Source organism: Teleopsis dalmanni, chromosome 2 (assembly GCF_002237135.1).
Source record: "Teleopsis dalmanni isolate 2A chromosome 2, ASM223713v2, whole genome shotgun sequence".
Taxonomy (NCBI): Eukaryota; Metazoa; Arthropoda; class Insecta; order Diptera; family Diopsidae; genus Teleopsis; species Teleopsis dalmanni.
The window spans coordinates 188,378,330-188,400,474 of NC_051847.1; the positions used below are offsets into that span (position 1 = coordinate 188,378,330).

At 27.0% G+C, this 22,145-nt stretch overlaps 1 protein-coding gene across 1 annotated transcript; it reads left to right on the forward strand.

Annotated features, from left to right (window-relative positions):
• The first annotated feature begins 2,064 nt into the window (after positions 1 to 2,064).
• On the forward strand, positions 2,065 to 3,164 carry LOC119681566. The gene is made up of 2 exons (XM_038094804.1): positions 2,065 to 2,874; positions 2,937 to 3,164. The coding sequence occupies exons 1-2, from the start codon at positions 2,132 to 2,134 to the stop codon at positions 3,079 to 3,081; spliced, it is 888 nt and encodes a 295-aa protein (XP_037950732.1). The 5' UTR covers positions 2,065 to 2,131; the 3' UTR covers positions 3,082 to 3,164.
• The last annotated feature ends 18,981 nt before the right edge of the window (positions 3,165 to 22,145 follow it).

Genomic DNA, 22,145 nt, shown 5'->3' on the forward strand with positions numbered 1-22,145 from the left:
AAATACATACGATTGAGATGAAGGTCTCAGTAATAGCAATAACACGATTAATTGTTATTTTTGGTTGATATTCCAATAAAGATCGTCTTACCATCGATCTAAAGAATCCTAAGGAAGGCCGATTTTTATTTGACGTTCAAAAGATGTTTGTACCAAAAAAAAATTTCCAAATAATCCATCAAATTGAATTAAATGATGGATAGATAAAAAGTAAAAAGAAATTGATACAAGGTACGTTTCGTTTGGAAAATATTGCATGAGTTTTAAGGGACGAAAACGCTTTCTTCACAATGGGCAAGAACAATTGTTCTGTTTTCGTAATTTCTTGGAGGATTGTCATTCTTTTTTGTATTTTATTTTGATATTGACACTATATACACCATTTACAGGAAGTTGAAGCACGAAATATATGGATCGACATCTATAGAGAAGCACTAAATAGAGTCAGATTTCGAAGAATTCTTGGGGCCCTGTGCTCTACTAGGGAAAGTGGACAGTAGTAGTAGTTAATAATTTTTTAAGACGGCAATTATTAAGGGTTGAACTCGTACTCTACCAAATTTTAAGCTTTAAATCAGCGTTCATTAGCCAACTGACCCAAAGCCATACTAGACTTGTATTTTCGAACCTAGATTTTTGTTAATTTATTGTAAAAGTTCATTTACAAATTCACTTGCTGTGTTATATTAAAACGAAATCATAAATTAGTTGTAGAATAATTAAATTAATTAGTTATATTTTTATTATTAATAGTTAAATTTTAACACTAGTCTTTTATAGACTCATTATTTATTATAAGATTATGTATTAGTCGTTCTTGTGTATTTAAGTTAATCTAGAAACGTAATACGGAGAAAGTCATGCTAATGCTAATCTATGATTCGTACAAGGGAGACTGGAAATTTAATATATTGTTCTAAGTATTTCCATTGTAATTCTATTTTGTTCAAAAAATAATATAAAAAAGAATTTTTGTTCTTGTAGCTCACTATTTTTCAAAAAGTCTCCATTGAATACAAAAGTTTCTTGTAAGTAAAGTAGTGACTACCGTAAATTAAATATATTAAATAAATTAAATATAAATCATACATTTCGCTAGAACATCTCTTTACAATTTTATTGGGAAAAACTTTTATGTACAGATCCAAAACATATACACTATATATAGCTGATATAGTATATAGTATGTAAGCTATTCTTTTAAATGGTGTTTACAATATATAAAGATTTAAATTAGCTTATAAAGTTTTATATTAATAAACACAAAACTGATCGAATAGCTTAAAATTTAATAATCTGAAAACGAGATTAAATTCAGTTAATTACAATAAACAAATAAACAAACAAATTTCAATTAGTTCCATTCAATTTTTATGAAATATTGCTATAATTCTAAATGAAAGTTTTGTTTATTTTATAAATCAACATCTGTTGTATTTGAGTTAAAACGTCACTCTTAGCTTAAAAGTCTTGCCTAAGTGGTTTCATTAATTATGCAGCTACTTTAAAGATTTGTGAAAAAAATTCATTTGCAAATAGATTTATTCCAATAAAGATATTATTAATCTTAACATAAAAGAAAAATAACTTCGTCATTATATTATATGTATATGTATAAAAAAATTGGTAGATCAAGTTTTGTTTTATGAGTTTTTCCCACTTAATAGCTCGGGCAAATAAGCCTTTGTCAACGTCTTCTAACATTATTTATACTTTAGATGATGCTCACAATAGCGTTTCAGGTAAGAATTACTGAATTTTAATTAGATAGAAATCTTTTTTTAAAAAAGTAAACAATATATACAGGTTACAAGTATAAATGCCAAATTGAAAGAGAATCGTTAGTTACTACTTCTGACTACCTTGTATCCAGTTAGTTGGCTCAGTTTGTCGGCTCGTCTAAGTCAAAGCGGTTAATAATCGAACGGAGGAAAATAGAAATAAAATTAATATACATTTTATTGTATCTAATTGCATTTAAAGTGAAATTGTTTTGTGTGATTAAATTAATTGCGTTTATTTCAATTGAATATTTGCGTGTTTGAAAACTAATAATTTAAAAATGTTTTCAACTACGAATCAATATGCAACAATATTTTTTTTAATTTCTAATTTTTTGATATACGTTGATATGCAACATTTTACGAAAGATAACAACGATGCACAATTTTTAGTGCAACATCTAGGATTCAATGGACAACAACTTTCTAACGTTGATGAAGGTGTAAATATAAAATTCGTTCAATTACCAATCAATCCGAAAAAACAAAATTTCCAGCAAATTAGCAGTGCTAACAATAATTTTCCCAATCACCAAGTCCATTTTATAAGTCCACCACCGAAATTACAACAAAATTTTCAATTTCAAGCATTGGAGCCGGAAGTAAGGAATGCAATACCACTTTTTCCTGTAGCACCAGCTCGAGATGCATTACAACGACAAAATAATTTCAATCAACAACAACAGTTACAACCAATAAAGTATTATACATCAATTGTACCAGCAAGACAGCAACAATTGAATTCATTTCCACCACAATTTCAACAACAAACCCTAAATAATCAACAGCCACAAGGTAGAGATGAGTTCGTACCGTTGTCGCCCAATCAGTCATTGCCACCGGAATTGTTCAGAATGCAAACAAATTTTTTGCCTCATCCAAGAACTAATTCAGCTGCTGGTGATGATTTTGTACCATTAACAAATTCTGATACCAGAACGGGTTCTAATGGAAGTATAAATCAATTCGTACCCCTTCAGCCCAATGAACCACAACCAAGAGAAGTTTTTAGACAACAAACAAATTCTTTGAATCAACCAGCGAAGACTTCAGTAGATACTGAATTTGTACCATTGCTAGTATCTGATCCTAGGTTAGTTTCAAAGACATCTACAAAAGACATCTACTTATATATTGTAATGTAATAAATTTCAGCTTCAGGGATGATACAAAAGGCGCAACAACACCAAATCCAGCTCTTTGCAAAGATTGTTGTAATCCGAATGAATCACCTTGTACAAAATGCTGCGATATTAGTCCATTATTAAGTCCAGCTGTATTAAAGTCATCAGGTGGATAATTTGACAAATGATAACTAATTAGAAGCACAATAATAATAACCAATGTAGATATAATATATATAAGTTAGAAACTAATAAAGAATGTGAAATAAAAAAGTAATATTATTAGTTTCATATGCATTGCAATATTGGCAGATACGTTCAAGGATATTCCCAAATAAAATGAGATTAGTGCCGGAAATGATTCCATTTAATTTTTTGTGTATTAGAAGAGTTGGAATTTTAATTATTTCCAACTACTAATTAATTAATTTAACTATTATCTATTGTATAGTATTTGATATTAACTAATGTATAGAGTGTTAAGGTAAAGTCTACCCAAAATAATTTTTGGCCAAAAAAACTATCAATATTCCAAAAGCATTTCGGCTGACGATATGATTGATACATTCCTACAAGTTTGTATCTAAAATATATATAAAATATAATAAAATTATTTTGTATTTGAATACATAAAACTATTAAGAATAATAATCTGAAATTAGAACAGCGAAATAGTATTAGTCATATATCATTATTTAATTTAGTAGTATTTAGTAGTAATTTAGTGTAGTAATTTATTCTATAAATTATTGCTTAATGTATTCAAACTATAATGAGATTAAAAATTATAGTGGTACAAGGTTGATTTTTTTAAAAAAAATTTAGATAATTTTATTATAAAACCTCATTTATCCAAAATTTTCGTAAACTATTTCTATTTATGTGTCATTTGTATGCGAAGTTTGTTACTAGTAAACGAGTCTTTTAATTCTTTTGACATAATCTTTGCAACTGTTAAAATATACCGCACATTAATTTTATGAGTAATCGATTAATATTAATAAAAGTTTGAGAGAAAAGTATATCAACTATGACGTGATTATACTTAATCACATTTTACTAAGAACAGTTTATAACATCAATGCCATGATCTTTAGCTGTATAATCCAGATTTGGGTATACGATTCCATTATAACTTGCTTTCACTAATCCATTTTTATCCATAGATAATAATAGCAATTGTTTTCCAGATTCTCACAATTATGTCAACTGCATTAAAGTCGACTAACTCACCATCTTAGTGAGTACAATATACTTGGAGATGCTACTGATTACCTCTGATAATTATATAGTTGGCGAAGCATAGCCTTTTGATGTGTATTGTAATTCCAATATCTACTGTCCTACATAAGGTACTTAACATGTCATCATATCATTATCTTTAAATTTTATTTCGTTTTACTGGACCATATATTCTTATAAGTCATTTTCTTTCCAAGAGATTCACATTTTCATGTTTGTGTATTTCTGAGTCTACGTTTTGATGGTATACATTAGAACTGCGGTTACTGATGTTTGATAAAATTGAATTATTGCTTATTAGTCCAGGTTTTGGTTCCTAAGGTGCTGAGATCTATGTTTCTGTTGACATAATTGTTTCTGTTTATCTTTGATTCCAGATATATGAAATTATTCATCTCATCTTACAAAATTACAGATATAATTTTCTACTTTGACTTTCTGTATGGTTTTGTTCACATTGGTTTTTATTATTTTATTATTATACGTAATATTATTATAAGTAATATTACCTTTCATATATTCTATATATTCTAAATATATTTTTCCATTTCGAGTTTCTGTTCTGTGGTTTCCCTAGTGATTTCATTATTTTTGCTGTGAGTATCATACTCGTTATTGACTTGAAGAATAATATTATGTTACATTTCATCTTTTCTAGTTACTAGTTAGAGAGATATTCTAATTTTATTAATTCAATGTTTTTCAGCACCTTTATTGCTCTCGGATTTATTAATTCTTTAAAAATACGTTATGGTGATAATTTATTTTGTTCTTCGCCTTATCTTTGTTATTGTTTTTCTCATATGTATTACTATACTCAGTTCTTTATAAAATCTATAGCATTACTTATATATGTATAAAGATTTAGTATAGTACTTTAGCTTCTAAAGTTAGAGATATCAATTAATTAATTGTGGAAACTATAATTTATTTGAACATCTGATATATATTCACATCAGGGTTGCGAGGACTATGTGTTAGCTTATTGAAAATATGTTTTTATTTATTGTGGATTTTTTAATATTGATTATGTTAGATTGGATATGAGTAATACAAGTTTAATAAGTAATATATTAATCAATCTTCTTTTATGTTTTAAACTTCGCATACAGAAAAAGATTTTGCGTGCTTTTCAGTAGCTCATTACCTGAAAAATACTTGGGCAATCTATGAATATTGGATGCAATTAGCATTAAAAATGGAAATATACGAATGAAAATATATAGGTCTTATCTAATATATATGTACTCTTAAGCTTTGTTTCATGTAGAAAGTGAATTCTGAGACCATTTAAAACTAAATAGAATACAACAGTAATTGATTCAATTTATAATACAACTTTTATTATACACAATTTTGACTAGAATAAGTAATTTCTAATTTGGAAATGTAAATATATATAGTTTTTATCAAAATTTAATAGTCTTTGTTTAAAATAATAATATTGTTTTTATTAATTATCTGTTCTATATACGATATTACAATTGTCCGTAGTAAATAGTCAATGTTTAAATAATTTTAATTTAATAATTAAGATGGACTCATTTAAATTGTCCATCTGAATTCCCTAATTTCGTTTTTGTTCAATAGTCAATCAACTTAAAATGATGGTGATTGGTTGGGGAAGACCCACGCAGTGATATATTCTTTATTTAATAAGGCCTTTAATGCCTTATGAGTAATAGTTGTTGCATTGTAAATAATAGTAATAGAATTTATATTTAAAAATCAAAATTTATTGAAACTTTTTGAATGAGTTAAACATTATACCTATTCTTGTTAAACAACTATTACTCATAAGGCAATCAGAACTCATTAGAATTGTGGATATTGTAGGGGGAAAAAAGACAATTGTTTTAATAGAAAGTACCTGTAGTAATAACATCTATAATATATATATTTATTTATGCAATTTTAATTCTTATGTGAAATGATTATTTTCATGGAAGTTATTTAAAAAATCACAATTTTGTCGTATACTACTGTATCATCGTTTAATTAATGTGAAAAAATCACAGCAATAAACTTATTATTTCATGATTTCTAATTAAAATTAATTAAAATATATTATTATTATTTTAAAATACAAGTTAAAAACCTAAGAATTAAAATAAAAGAACCTACCTACTATAATATGAACATAAAAAATTAATAAGACTGACCTAGGGCAATATTTGAGTTAAAATTTTTTAATTTTAGCTAATAAGTGATAATTGATAGTAATTAACACGTATATTAAATTATTAAATTATTTTGATGAAATCAAAAACTTACTCTGCCCTCTACTGAAGTAGTAAGAATCTTAAAGAATTACGATAATATAAACATTTCAAAATTAAATTAAGTAGTTTACTGTGTTAATTAAGAAACAATATATAAAAATAGGGTATTTATAAATTATATTAGTGAAGAAAAAATTTATACGCTGAACTCAAAAACCCAGTAGTAAAATTAAAGATTTATTTTTAACAATTTTTTTGAAATGTCAAAGAACTTTAAAAACTCACTTATAAAAAATGTTTTAGAAAAACCCTTAGGAAAATTAACTTTTTATTACTTCCAATAATTGTTAATATATGAAATAAACCCAAATTGTATAACAAGGGAACTAGTAGAATAGGCTTGGGTTTTAAGTGATTCAGCGGAATGGATCATTAAAAAGTCATTTGAATTGACTTATTTAATTGGATTAATTATAATAACTTAATTAACTGAAAGCACAAAATTAATAATCAATATAAATTGTTAGTAAGTTATTTCAGTGAATATTAATTTTTTTAATTTGTAAAGACAACTTGTTGCGAATATTTGTCTATTAAGAGTGAATCAAAATATATTTAACACATTCAGAAAAATAATTTCGTTGATTTAGCCAGATTTTAATTTAATCTCAGGTCAAAATATTCTTAGTTGTCCATTATGTTGGTTCAACCACACCACATGTTGATTTTCATATCTTCTTTACCACATGAGCTAAAATATCTCTAACAAAATGATCAGGTTAATTTTACTGGTGTGTAGTTAGAGCATATTTCTCTGAGTGCATTTTCAAATATATCCATTAGATTCGTAAAATTTTTTAAAAGTTGAATTATAGTTTTATTATTATTGGTATTTAAATCTGAAATAAGTATATGAACAGTTGGGAAATAAGTTTATTTTGAATAAATTATAATTAGTATAGAAATGATGTAAAATGTCAGTGTTGAAGTCAAGAGATTAAGAAGCTCAAGGAAAGAGTTAATTAAATCAGGGAGTTCAAGATAATCGTTACATATATTATAAGAAAAAGACCTCTTTGCGATAATGTAATCCTAATATTAGCGTTTTTAGTAAGAGCATAAACCGGAATCCGTTATTTGAGTAAACCTCAGCAAGGAGATTAATATTCGCGATGTGATCCGGTCGGTTATCAGTTCGACGGTTATTGTTATTTCTACTTCTATTATTACTCGATTCTTTATTACTCTATTATCATAACTCTTATTTCTTATGTCAGACAAATCTGACAAATGTCAGAAAAATCTGAGAAATTATTCTTATTTTTCTAATGATGTCATTATAAAGCATCAAATCAAATTAGCACTATTTTTTAAACGTCATAGCTGCTGCCATTTATTTCAGATTCTCACAACTATTTACGTTAACACATACTATTGTTTGGCATATAATCTTGGAAAGATGTACAGTTGCACAGTGTATAGGATAATAAATCCAATTAAGTTACGTTTTACTGGATTCACACGAGAGTTTTATTTTGTAATTTTGCCTGTCAAAAATTTTCATTTTGCATTGAAAGCAACAACAATTGACAGCAAAAATTACAAATCAAACTCTTGTGTGAATCCAGTTTTTGAGTGAACTCTGACGTTGAATTATATTCACTACAAATCTAACGTCATTTGCGATTTACAGTTAAAAATAATCGTACATTATAATTTACTCTCCATAATGTAATTAAAAAATCGGATATATATGGGATTATGTGAGTACCAGAATCTAGCCACTTAAAAGTGTATTCTTTTATGAAAATAAAAAAACAATCAAGTGAACGTAGTTCTTAAAATATTGAATTTTTTATGGTATTACATGGAATATACAAATAGTATCCAATCTTCCATAAAAACCGGTTTATTCAGACCCTCAATGTGGCTCTATTGAAGCTCAGTTGAAGTCCGAACTTATGAAAGGACTTATGCAAATTTTCGATACAGTATATGAACATTTAGGTATGATAAAAAATTATATAATTAGTTAGTTTTTTGTGGTGGAGGGAGGCACGAGTTCTGCTCAATTAGCTAAAAAAACCGTTTTGAATCCATAAAACTTCGTAATAGTGGGCAGTAGCGAGAAGGTCAAGCTAGAACCAACTACAGGTATTTACAAAGGCAAGAATCTGGGCAATGCTAATACTAGAGATATTGCCGTGTATGTTAAAGAAGCGGGCCTCCAGAAACTTAAGCCTAGTTGCGAAACCAGACATAGACACATCAGACGGTCTGGTGTTCTTTCTTCGAGAGCTGGTTATAGGAGATACCACAGGGTAGGTCAAGTCCTGCTCCATACTATCCTAAGGTCCAGTGCTCTGTAATATTAAGATATTATAGATATTAAGCTAGATACCTCTGATTTGCTTTTGTGTATTAAATCAGAGCTTCTTCATTTGGATTAGACTGGCCATGTAGTCCTTGAACTGGCTGCTGATAAAAAAAATTATATAGTTATAATACAAAATTATAAAAAATAAATGAGTCTTTTAATTTACTATGTACTTCTTGCCATTATTAAAATTTAGTTTTGGTATTTTTGGTTAAATTAATACTGTTTAGAGTAATAATCTAAATTTTGTAAAAATAAGTAAATGTATTTACATAAATTATATGTATTTATTAGTGAAAGGATTAAGGATTATATAGTAATTTGCGTTTATATTTTTATTTAATCAAAACATACATTTGCTGCGTTTAAAAAAATTATAACTAAATTAGAAACTTTTTAATTGAAATATATTGCTAACCTAACTTTTATGCAACACAGTGTTATATGAAAATAAATTATTTACAGGAAAGCGAGCTATATTTAAGCCTTTTGCAATAAATAAATTGGTATTATTTACTTGATAGAAATCAGTTCTATTCAGTTAATGTTGAACTGTGGCATATGATACTCGTACCGTACATTTGATTAATAATTCCACTTGCATTGAATATATACGAGAACAATTTTTAGAACAATTAAATAAAAATAAATAAATACTATATTATGGTCATTCACATCATGATAATAAATTTTATTTGTAATTTATGATTATACAGACGATAGAGCATATGTAAATTTATGAATAAATTTAACAATTGTTTTTTTTTTAATAATATTTTTTGTTACATTAGTCGGTTGTTTTTATTAATGACCTATTGTTTACAATGTTTCGTTGCAGATACTTAAAATACGATTGCCAGAGAAAACAATTAACATTTATAATTTGATAATAACAATTATTAGAAAAAGTGTATATAAGCTATTAATAAAAATTAAATTGAACTTTTATTTTTTTAATTGGTATTTTCTTCATTTATTTTTAAATGAACTGCATTTAATTTGTTGTTAGTGAGTCGCTTGTAAATGTTTATCTCATTTATTTAAATTCATTTAAAATTCATTTAAAATGCTAATAATAAACTTTTTACACGCTATTGATATTTAATGCTTAGTTTTTATATATATTAAGATAAATGATTAGTATTTAATAGTTAAATATTTCAACATTTATTTTTGACTGACACTACAATTTTTTCAGATATAGTGAAACCATCAATTATTAGAAATACTTGGAAATATTTTTTTAAAATTTATTAGACTACATTTTACATATTAGATTACAATTATTAGACTAAGTATTTCGAGTAAGGGTGCAATTTGTATCAAGCGGAAAATAACGTTTTCAACCTGATTCAACGCCTATATATAACTTAGATAAGATCAGTAATAGCAGCATATCGTTGCGGAGGCTCCTGGTAGGAAATAAAAAAAGAGCACAAGATCAATGAAGCTGAAGGGATTTTATTGCTTCCCAAGGAGCGACATATAATGTCAAATACTTGTGCTTAGCCAGATCATGAGTTTGTTTATGTTATGTATCTAAATATTTGAACATGTTAATTAAATCTTAAGGAAAAAACAAAAACAAAAAGAAGAATAAAGAAATAATAATAAATAGCTTATTTTCTGTCTTATTTCGAAATTCTGAAAAAGGTTGACTTACATTTTTTGATATAAAGATTTATATTAACAAAAATATTTTCTGGGAATATAGAGAAAGAAACAAAAAATTTTAAGTTTGAATAATGAAGCTTTTGATAAGTTCAGTTAAAAATAGTCCTTTTAAAAATTCCAAAGATTCAAAGCTCCTAGCGTGTTACTTACAGTCCAACAAGTTCTGGACTAATAAGCCAAAAAGAATTACTTCTAAGGACCACTGATAAAGGGTCATTATCTATTATCTCGAAACAGTTGTATGGTTAGTGAAAAACTGCACTAAGTTAAAAATAAAATGTTTGTTGTTGTAAGTAATTATTGTTGCTTTCCTTTAAATTAAAAAGTTTTAGAAGTAAAACTTTAATATGTACTATTATTATATATTTATTATATATTAATATGTATTAATATTATTATATATCAATATGTATTACTATTTATATAATTTATAAATATTGGACCCTTAAATCTAACACATGTTCGACTTCTTGCCTTTCACATATTTTTATAATCGCCTGATTAAATAACTGATTTATTCTAACAACGGATAGGCGTCCCTTCTCAATAGAACAGATCAGCTTCAGACTGTCTGGTTAACTCATGTGTCACATATTTTTATAATCGCCTGATTAAATAACTGATTTATTCTAACAACGGATAGGCGTCCCTTCTCAATAGAACAGATCAGCTTCAGATTGTCTGGTTAACTCATGTGTCAGTGTGGTTTGCATTACTCTTTCAATATAAAGGGTATGTCTAAAAATACCACTACTCACGTCCTTAGTAAATGTTTGGTACATTTGGTATTAAAAAATCATCAAGTAGTGACATTCTGATCTTGACATTCTGATTCTGATCAGTTGCACTTTCAAAAAAATAAAAAAAATTGTAACATAAGTTCTTGCTACTAATAGAATTCTTAGAAATAAAAAGACTTTAGCTAAGTCGGGCTAAAACACTTAGAACCTCTGATAAGGAGATGTTATGATCAATTAAATAAAAAATAAAGTCAAAAGAACTAATATTTTAAAAGGGTATATTATTTAACAATTGATCAATTAGCTCGTTTCAAAAACAAAATTATTAAATTATTAAAAAACATTAATTAATTATTAAAACATTAATTAAAACGTATAATTAAATATATTACAATAAAATAAAAATTATAATAATTAAAAAATTCTTAAAATATAAATAAAATGAAAATTTGATTTCTTTGAAACATAATTTTATCTTATCCTCTCTTCAACCAAGGTTACTATAATTCTAAATTTGAAGTCCAACTATTTAAATTGCCTATTAATCCTCTAATACTTCATTTCTATTATTCTTCCAGCCTTTAATCGGTTGTAGTTTTAATTTTCTACCTAAACTAATGTAGGTTTCATTTTCTGACTAATAATGGATTCTAGCTATCTATTCTATGGAGTCTTAATTTTCTATCTAAACTAATCTAGGTTTCGTTGTCTGACTTATATTGGGCTAACAGGAGAGTTTTGTTTGTAATTTTAACTGTCATATTTGTAATGTTTATAAACTGCTAATTGTTATTGCTTTCAATGCAAAATGAAAATTTTTGACAGCTAAAATTACAAACAAAACTCTCGTGTGAATATACTATTAAGTAGGGTTTATATTCAAAATGTAACTCATTGGTAGCACACTATTCCATTCCCTTGAAGAGGGTTCTACCATAATTGCTCTGCGACTGCCAGTCATTGCTCTTTTCATTCCCATAAAGATGGTTCAAGAGGGCTAACGTTTAAGAAGTAGTATTTTGATTCCACCTCATGTAAAAAAGAAGAATTCGCTGAAATATCTACATGTAAGCATACAAATTTCCTGCTGGGTGTTATGTATAATAGAATAAGATTCTTTTATGAACTATAGATATAAATTTACACAAATAACATGTGTTAGTATATATGTTATAAACACTACATATATTTGTAATGTTTATAACAATTCAGTGTTTGGTTTTATTTTTTCTTAGGTTAATTACACAAATAAACTGTGTTCTACAGATTTGATAAGAGTTTATTTGCAGTCAGAAATAAAAGCAAAAATTCAACGCCGCACACTTATGCCAGCGCGTAGTCGCCTTTATTCGCAGCAATGAATTAACTTATAAGATACTTTTTGCTTGTTTTAGGATTGACAGTAATGATAAGCATCATCTGACGAGCAGTTATTTTAGTTATGAAATTCCACATTGAATTTTTTACATTTTACACATATCCATATCATAGTTAATAAATTTATTATCACTTATTTTTATTAAAGCTAATTTTTATCGGTCTAGCAGAGACAAATATAATTTTTATATTGAGCAGAACTTTTAAGTATCTATTGCAATTACTCCATGGAATAAACAAATAAACTGCATTCCATATACCACACCATATATGGGATTAAGATAAGAAAGTTATGAATAATTTTGAGTAGAATTCTTTAATAATTTTGAATTAAATTTTATTAATTTTTATAGTATTTGCAAGATAGTACTAGATTTGAAATTATTTTACTACCCACATATAATTTGTTACTAGAGTTATTGCTTTAATGGGTTTTGAAATGTTTTAGGAAAATTGAAATATTTTATTAATATAGTTTTTTGGCTAATAACTTAGTTTGAAGTTATGATCAAATGTTAATTTGAAGAAACAATTTCATTCATCTCTTAGAAGGATTTTCGATATATTATTATTATTAAAATTTTTAATTTTGCAATAAAATTTAACAGAAATAAATAGTACAGTAAGAATGCTGAAACTATTAACCACACTTTCACTTATTTAGTAGCATTGTTAAGCCAATGAATCCCCTTCTTTTTCTGAGGAATGTACCACTTAAAAAATTTTTTGTTCCCCATATAATCTCTAGCAAAACGTAAACACATAAAACTTTCTCCCGTTACGAATGACAGGAAATTTAGTGTCGAGTTTCCATCTAGAGATATGTAGCTGTCGGGAGGTATCCAATTAAAAAAGGTTCTATACATATTTACTAACGACTCTAAAATATATATTGGTGTAGGTAGTAGAGATAGTGAAGGTGCTTCTTGAAAGACTGAAGAAATCTACTTATTATTATAAGTTTTGTCATCATTACAGTGTTTTTCAGGCGGAACTATATATACATTACTGTATCTTTTATTTTACATAATATTAATTATTCTTTTTTTGTTATAAGACCAAACTTTTTTTGAAAATTACACTTTATTTAGTATATAAACAGTTCTGACAACTATCACATAATGTGGCAGAATTAAAATTAAATAATCGAAAATTACTGTATTTTGATCTAACATATATAATAAAATAAAATTTTCTTTATACATTTAATCTTTATTTTATATAGATAAGTCTAATTTAGGATGAGAATTTTCTTTTTCCAAAATAAAAGGCGCTATGGGCTCACCGAAACGCACTTAAAATTGGGTGCAAACATAATCTACTTTGATATTTTCTTGAGCATTTCAAAAACTATAATGAATAGAACAATTTTTGGAGACGTGGTCTATTTATTCTATCACTAGGACGTAGGAAGTTTCGTGATATTCTATATAGCGCAATAAATCCTCCCATTTAACCACTCATAGAAAAAGGCTTAATGTCATATTAATGTCATATTACCGTGATAATATACGAGTAATATAAAAAAAAAACTTTGTGTCAAAAGTGGATATGTTCCCCGCCTTTATTTATATTTAATTTTACTTTTCGCTGCAAACAATTAGCGATTTTTTGCCATTTAACTATCGTATTATTCGTAAGAAATCTTAAGACAGAAAAGAGTCAAAAACTAGATCCATTCTGACGAATTTAGATACTTTGATAGATCTTTCATTCTAACTGAAAAACAGTTTGACAAACTATCAAAAGAGTAATAGGTACTTAGGAAAGCCTACTTAGTATTGCATACATACTGGTAAGTTCTTTAAGAAAGCAGGACTCTGCTTTCTTGGAGTTCTGCAGAAATCCAAGAAAATGTTAGATATACATGTAGAGTTATATAAAATCTATATAATATATTTATAAATTTTAGAAATTTCATATATTATTTTTAAAAAATTAGTTGTTTTATAATATAAATATTTTACATCTACATTTAATGGTGTTAAGCGTAAGGAGTTTAACATACGTTTTTTTTTTTGAAGAAGTTATATGTTTAATATCATCACATTTTAACAAGACGGGCACACTTTATTATATGTAATACATAATTAATTAATATATATCTGTTTGAATTGTACTTAAAATTAATTAAAACTGAAATTAACTTAATTGCAAGTCATGTTTTTGCAATTTTATCAATAAAGAAAAAAATTAACTTATAAACATTGATATTTGAGTTCAAAAATTCAAGTTCAAGTTATTAAATGAATAATATTTCATTGATTATTTTATAGTCTGATTTTATAGTTTAATTTTATAGTTTAATTTTATAGTTTTAGATGATTAATAATAAAATTTCTTTGATGTGCATTGAACAAACCGATCGTTTGTCCATTAGATAATATTTCCGCGTTACAGTATTTGTTTCATAATATTTATTATAAACATTATTTTTTTTTAGTTTATATGTAATAATCATCACATCACCGATTCATGTAATATATTCCTAGTTCTAGTTACAAAATCCACACATATCTGCTTAAATGCACTTGATAACTAATCAGATTGAAACTATTTTTAAGAAGCTCAACCAAATTTATGGCTTTTGTGGGGAATAAAATGAGAAAAAGTAAAACAAATAAAAGTAATTTAATAATTTACGAACTACTTAAAGAAATTTGAGAACAATGCAAAATTTATATAGACTATTAAACCATTTTATAAATGTATGAGCATTCTGGTTCCGTAACATAAAAGTATGTGCATTAGTACTTGTATGCTATATAGTATGTGCAGAAATACAGGGTTTTATTCTATTGTTCTGGGAGTTCATGATAGCACCATACTACAACATAAAATACAGTAAAAGAAAAAATTAAGTAACATAGTATTTTCAGTGTTTTCATTACTTCCACATATATTATTATATTCAACAATTTTACACATATCATCAGTAAGACACATCTATTATATTAATGGGTACATTAAGTAAAATATAAAATAAATTTAATAAAATCTTTATGAGCATATAATATTTTTATTATTCTATGTTTATCAGTTTATCACTGTATTTACATTACATTTGTATATAATAATATAATATATAATGTTATATATGGCTTGCGTTTTCATATTTAACCTTTAGAGAATAGTCAAAACAGTTTATAATGACATTGAAAGGACCGACTCCATCCAGTCATTTTTACCGAATGATATTACCGTCTTTATAATATCATAGAATATTCTAGTTTATAGAAGTAATAGCTTTTTGTTTATATTTTTTACTTATATACTTATATATACTTATTTATTTACTTATTTACTTTTACTTATATATTTTACTTATGGTTAATAAAAAATAAAACAAAAATTATTTTTATCTTATGATTAAATCTAAGTCATGAATTTAATGTCGTCGACTTTATTATATTTCTTATTTCTTATATAATGGATATCTATAAGCAAAGATCAACAAATCTAGTAAAAATCAGGGCTAAAGTTAGACTACGTGTTAATGTTGCTAAAACCAAAACATGCATCGTTAAGAGTACATCAATAACTCACATCATAATTGAGGGTAGATCCATCGAGTACGTCGGGGAGTTTGTCTATTTGGGTAGCTACGTTAATACACATGGAGGTGCAGTAACAGATGTGAATAGCAGAATATTAAAAGCTAGTATCAGTAATCTTTCGTAGCGTGTGGTATTCAAATGAAATCTCTACTCAAACAAAAGTCCATGTCTACAATGCCAATGTAAAATTTGTCCTATTTTATGAATTAGAAACTTAGTTGGTCAACAGTGAAATATATTAAAAATTTCAAAGCTTTACCAACAGAATATCAAATATGGAACTACTTTAACGAACAAACCAAGGATTTATCAACAAAAAAGTCAAGCGTTGAAAATATAATTGGCTTTGCCACACTCTGCGAAAGCCGTACGACAAAATATGTCACGGAATTTTACAATGAAACCTCTTAGGCAATAGACCCAGAGGAAGACCATGCAACATTTGGAGAAGAACGACAACAAATGAAAGTGGCAAATCTTCAAATGAATAACGTTACATTCGTAGAGATAGAAATAGTTGGAGATTCTATGTAACAAGTCTATAATCCTGATGGAGTACGATTTATAATACATATGTATATATATAATACATCTTTCATTATAAAAAAATTTATAATTTATACACAACGTCAACATAATTTCTCCAATTTATTTCAAATTTTTATTTAGGTTAAGTTATATTATTTTTTTTCATATTTTAAAGCCTATCTAATAAATTTTGATAGTATAAGACAGATTTTGCCTTTCATCATTATATTTTATACTAGATAGACTTATTAGTATATCTTATTTAGAAAAACAGTGACACAACAATGAAGCCCGTTGTAGAACCGATTTCAGATTATTTAAGTACGTAATTTGTTGCTATTCAAAACCGTTCCTAATAAAATGGATTATATTTCTTAAATTTTAAGTGTTGACCTCTCGAAGTGAGTGATTCTGAATTCTTTAAAATCCGGACACTTAATTAATAGGTAGAAATTTTGCGAATTACTCTGTGTGCTTGAAAGGCTTACATAGGGTATATAATATAACGTCCACATTCTTCCATGCGTCTTCAAGCTGACTCTTTCAATTTTAATATTATTGAAGTTTTTATTAACAAAAACTATGTATTTGTGTTTGCTATAAATATCTATAGTGTTTCCATGAAACTTTTTTGAGTACTTACCAATAATTTGCTGGCCAATTTATTATAGCCGTAAACGCCAATTGTTCTATATATTTTCCAATTTTCCAGGATAAATATTTTTTCTTTCAGTAAAATGTTGGTCACTGCTATTGGAGTACATTCCTGAGGAAAGTTCGTGAGTCGTTCTTGGCTAGGTTAGGTGATGGTGTAAAATGTTGTCAGGTCTGTTACAAAGCACACCATGTAATTTGGGACGTGGCTTAGCAAATGAAAAGCTCTTTGATCTCTACTAGGATAAATAATGTCAATTTTCTGAAACCGGTAGCATGAATTAAAAATTTGAACAAAACTATTAACTAACAATGGGATATATCATTGTATCAATATATCGTTGTCGCTGTACAAGGCTTACAAGGTAAACCAAATTTGACTTTAAGAACGGTCATTATATCCTGTTGTATGTTAGATCAGATGTCGTCATAAATGATTGCAACTGAATTATGATATTTTGAGCTGAATGTGCTGTGGTAGTAAGAGTAGTAAGAGTAAAATAATGTAAAGTAAAAGATGAAAGCTTTCACCGCATTGCTAGAATAGTCAATTGGTACTTAAACTAAAATTACTTAATAATAAATAAAAAAACTACACATTATTTTTAAATTGTTCTTTGTTGTTGTTTTTTTAAATATCACTACGCTTGCGAAAAAACACTATAATAAGTGGTTCCAATTTTCAATTTAATAATATTTTTATTATAGTGATATTTTTGAATCATACTGATTAGTTGAAGTAGGTGGAGACGTTGTTTTGTATTCAATTACATTCAATTTTTTTTAACTCTAGCTCTCTTTTGTATTTTCTTTCAGTATTTCAACTTTCTTTCTTTATTGTTTCTTCTATCATTATTTCTATTTTTAACAATATGTTTCATATTTTTATATATGTTTTTTAACTACTTAAGGTTCGCTATTTCAATTCGAGGTGATGACATCTTATTTATTATAATTACTTCTGTACTCATTTCCTTAAGCAAATCAGTTTTTTTATGTTACCTACTAGAACTTATGAGATACAATACCTTAACTCTTCTGCAAGTTCATATTATAAGTCTTTCTCATTAACATTATAAACATATATATAAACATATATAAGCATATAAAAGAATATATTCTTTTCATATAATATTTTATTTTCTAAGATATTTTCTAAGTTATGAATACAAGGGCTGTTAATTGGGAGATATAGAATTTTAAACTAAAAGCGTACACCACGTAAATGAACTAAGTTTATAGTTCTTATGAGGTGGGTAATGTTATGTCAGTGCTGATGACAAATTATCTAACAGACACTGCTGTTAGGGCAGTATCTGAGGTTCATTATCATACAGATATAGTATTCCGTTAAACATTTGAGGCTGTATTTTACTCATAGTGTGCTCGATATTAGTTTTTAAGGTTGATTTAAATGTAGAAGGCTTTAGTTAATCCCAGTGGCAATTCTAAAGCAGAAATACCCCCTAGAGAGTAGTCCAGCAATATAATCAGTACACTCAAGTTTACTTGTAAGGCAACAGGTCAGTTTCTGGAAACTTTTAAGTCTTCAAATTTTCCTGCAATAGTCCATAGTTGCTTTGTATATTATATTATCAGGAATTATATGAAAATCGTTTAATATGACCGTGGATTTTGTCATAGATTGTGGGACATTTACTTTTATGCTATCAGCTTTTATGAAGGTGCTTATTATATGTGAAACTAAAATCTAATATTCTATAGAAGTCTTAAATTATGTATTAAAAACAGGGCGTTAAAATGAATCTTAACCGTATAAAATTTTAACCTAGCCGATATTAAAAAATGGTTAATTCTAATTTAAAGTTCGTTTGGAAAGTTAGGAAGGATGCTCTCTTATGTAGAATCTTAAATAAGTTTATTATACATTTTTTTTTAATTCCTTTAAAACTACTCACTTATCTATCTCTATTTTAAAATCTAGTCTAGTCGAATATTATACCGGAAATAAATAAAAGATTTCGACTTATTATACAAATAGTGATGTAAATACACTACTTGAATTAGCTTGTATAATTAAATTTTGTTAATAAAAGCTTTAGGTTGGATTTGTGTGTTTTGACTACCTAATAAAATCTACAAATTACATGCAATTACAAGTACAATCTGTAATTTTATCTCTTGACTGCTTTCAGGTATTAAAATTTAATTTATTAGCTTTTAAAAAAGGCAAATCTTTTGCAATAAAAAAATCTTATTTATTTCTGCAAATAAAGTTAAAAGTTATTGTCCCTTTTTTAATTCAGCTTAGAGCGACTTAATGCTCTATTCATCCAAGCGTTATCATAGCATTCTCAACTTCATCCCTGGCATGTCGCACGTGAGATTTTTCCATGCCAGCAAACGCTCCACTTCATCAAAGATACATTTCATTTTTACGTGCAGTTTATTCTCATTATTATGGCAATAATTTTTAGAAGTTCTGGTTTTTATTCCGCTTATTTTATAACAATTTTTTTATTATGCTTATATTCATATTGTATATTTTTCTTTTTGCAGTTATCATAAAATGTTTTTAAAATTTAATATTTTATATTAATGCATATTTTACGCCTAATTTGCTTGAGTCTCATAAATAACCTCTATGGAATAAGAAGAACTTAAATGACAATTGTATGCTGTGGTCTCTTTGATTGTAATTTACTTGTGGTCAAATTTTGCGGAAGTAAATTAATGAAAAAATCTGAATTAAGACCGACTTAAAAAATATATATGAATCCATATAGTATTTTTATTATAAAGAAGAGAAATTGATTCAGATTTTAGCTCTCAATACAGCAGATTACTTTTGACTACATGAAACTTTTATGCTATATATTGTAATATATATATTGTAATATATATATATAAACATATTAAAGGCATTTTCTACTCTTCACTCTGGAGGATCCGTAGACATCTCCCCTATACAACACATAAGAAAAATGATATGCCAATATCATGATAATAATATTTGAGTTAAACTTTACTCACTATTCTTCGTTAATATAGAAGAATAATTTCTCGCAGTGTAATTTAAAATTGTACCTACTTTAAGAGTATCAAACATATCTTCGAAGTCTTGGTCTTCGTTCGTATCATAATGCATCAATCATCAATTTTTTTTATATTTGATCACTAAATGTAGACGGCATGTTTAAGCTATAGCAGTTTATCTAGTTGTTATTCTAGTAGTTTCACAAAAGATTCAGTTTAGACTATACAAAAATGTGATAAAAAAGTTCATAAGCACACTCCATCTAAATAATTTTTATTTATTTGTTTTTAAGTATCACATCACCTGGTCGACCCATTTTATCTAAAATGTCAACTTATAATTTACAAAAAACTTGGTCTCTACAACTATTTCCAAGTTTTCATTTTTCACACAAAAAATTTTCAAGTCTACAATTATCTTAATCGGGAATAATTATTGTTCCTGTTGTCATCCGCTGAAGAAAGAAAGGAATTCTTTACAGATAACGCTTTTCCATAGAGGTTGCCACATTTGGCATTAACTTTCGGTCTAAAAATTAGCGCTATAGCTTGACTTTTGTAAAAGTGACGATAGGAATAATACATCTGTTATTCGAATGTATTTTTGATTTTTTACTGTTCTAAAAATGGATTTAACTCTGCAATAATGAGTTCGCCTTAAATGTTGTTTAAAAACCGGATTTACTGATCCGAAGAGCATAGAGACGTTGAACGTTTGTATGTTACTTGTAAAACTGATCAACATTGAAGACCGTTAAAAGCATTGATATAATTAAAGAAATATTAACCGAAAACCGCTAATTGACCATCAGAGAACTGGTAAAGGACTTAAAAATTGATTATGAATCTATTTAAAGTATTTTGGTTAAAGATTTGAGGCTGAGAGTTGTCGCTACAAAGCTGGTGAATAAAGATCTTAGCTGTATACAAAAAAGAGACTACGACATGTATAATTCCAACGGTTTAATCTGATTCAATATTCATCAAACGCATAATTATTGAAAAGTAGACGTGATATTAAGAGTATGATATGTAATCCAGTCTTTAGGCGAATGAAGGGTGTTAATTTGATAAATAAAGAACGAAAAAAACTATGGTACAAAGTCGGAAAAGAAAATCATCCCCAAGATTTTCATGGATTACAACAGTGTTGGATATCATAAATTTTTGTAGAGCAAACAATGATTATTATTTTATCGTTATTAAGTATTTACTTGAACTGATTCACTAAACAAAAATATGGGTTGTACATAATAATAACTCTTCTGCAGACATTATTATTCTGCCACTGTATTTGCCCTATTTGCCTTTTTGCGATTTCTTTATGTTTGAATAAGTTGAGACACCACTCAGAGGAGATAATAATTTAATAAGAGATAAAACACCGCTTATGGCTCTGATTGCTACACAAAAATTCGATTATAAAAAATGAATCCAGCGCTGGCATAAGCAGTCTTTAGTTAATAGAAAGTACTTTGAAGAGGATAATATAAATTACCATATAAAGACTAAACTTTTAAACAATAAAATAAATAAATTCCTGCAACTTTTATATTAAGGTGGTATAAATAATAGTTTACATCAGGACTGTCCAGATATGATCGCCGGCCACTACAAGCCATTGTATAGTCTGGAGAGCTCCAGAAACGGTGATAATGTTAAGTTTAATTTTATTAATTTATTTATTTGAATTTTCTTTTCTCTGATACCATAAAATAAAATGTTGTAATTTTACTAAAATATATCAAAGAATGTGAGGGATTAAAAATATGTTGCGGGCCACACATACTGCTTGTGGTACGTGGCCCATAAATTGGACAGCTGGATAGTTCTGGTTTACATAATCTAACATTTTTTCTAAGAAATAATAAT

Coding starts and splice junctions, on each gene's coding strand:
- LOC119681566 (XM_038094804.1), top strand. CDS start 2,132: ATGCAACATTTTACGAAAGATAACAACGATGCACAATTTTTAGTGCAA. Junction 2,875..2,936: donor TTGCTAGTATCTGATCCTAG/GTTAGTTTCAAA, acceptor AATAAATTTCAG/CTTCAGGGATGATACAAAAG.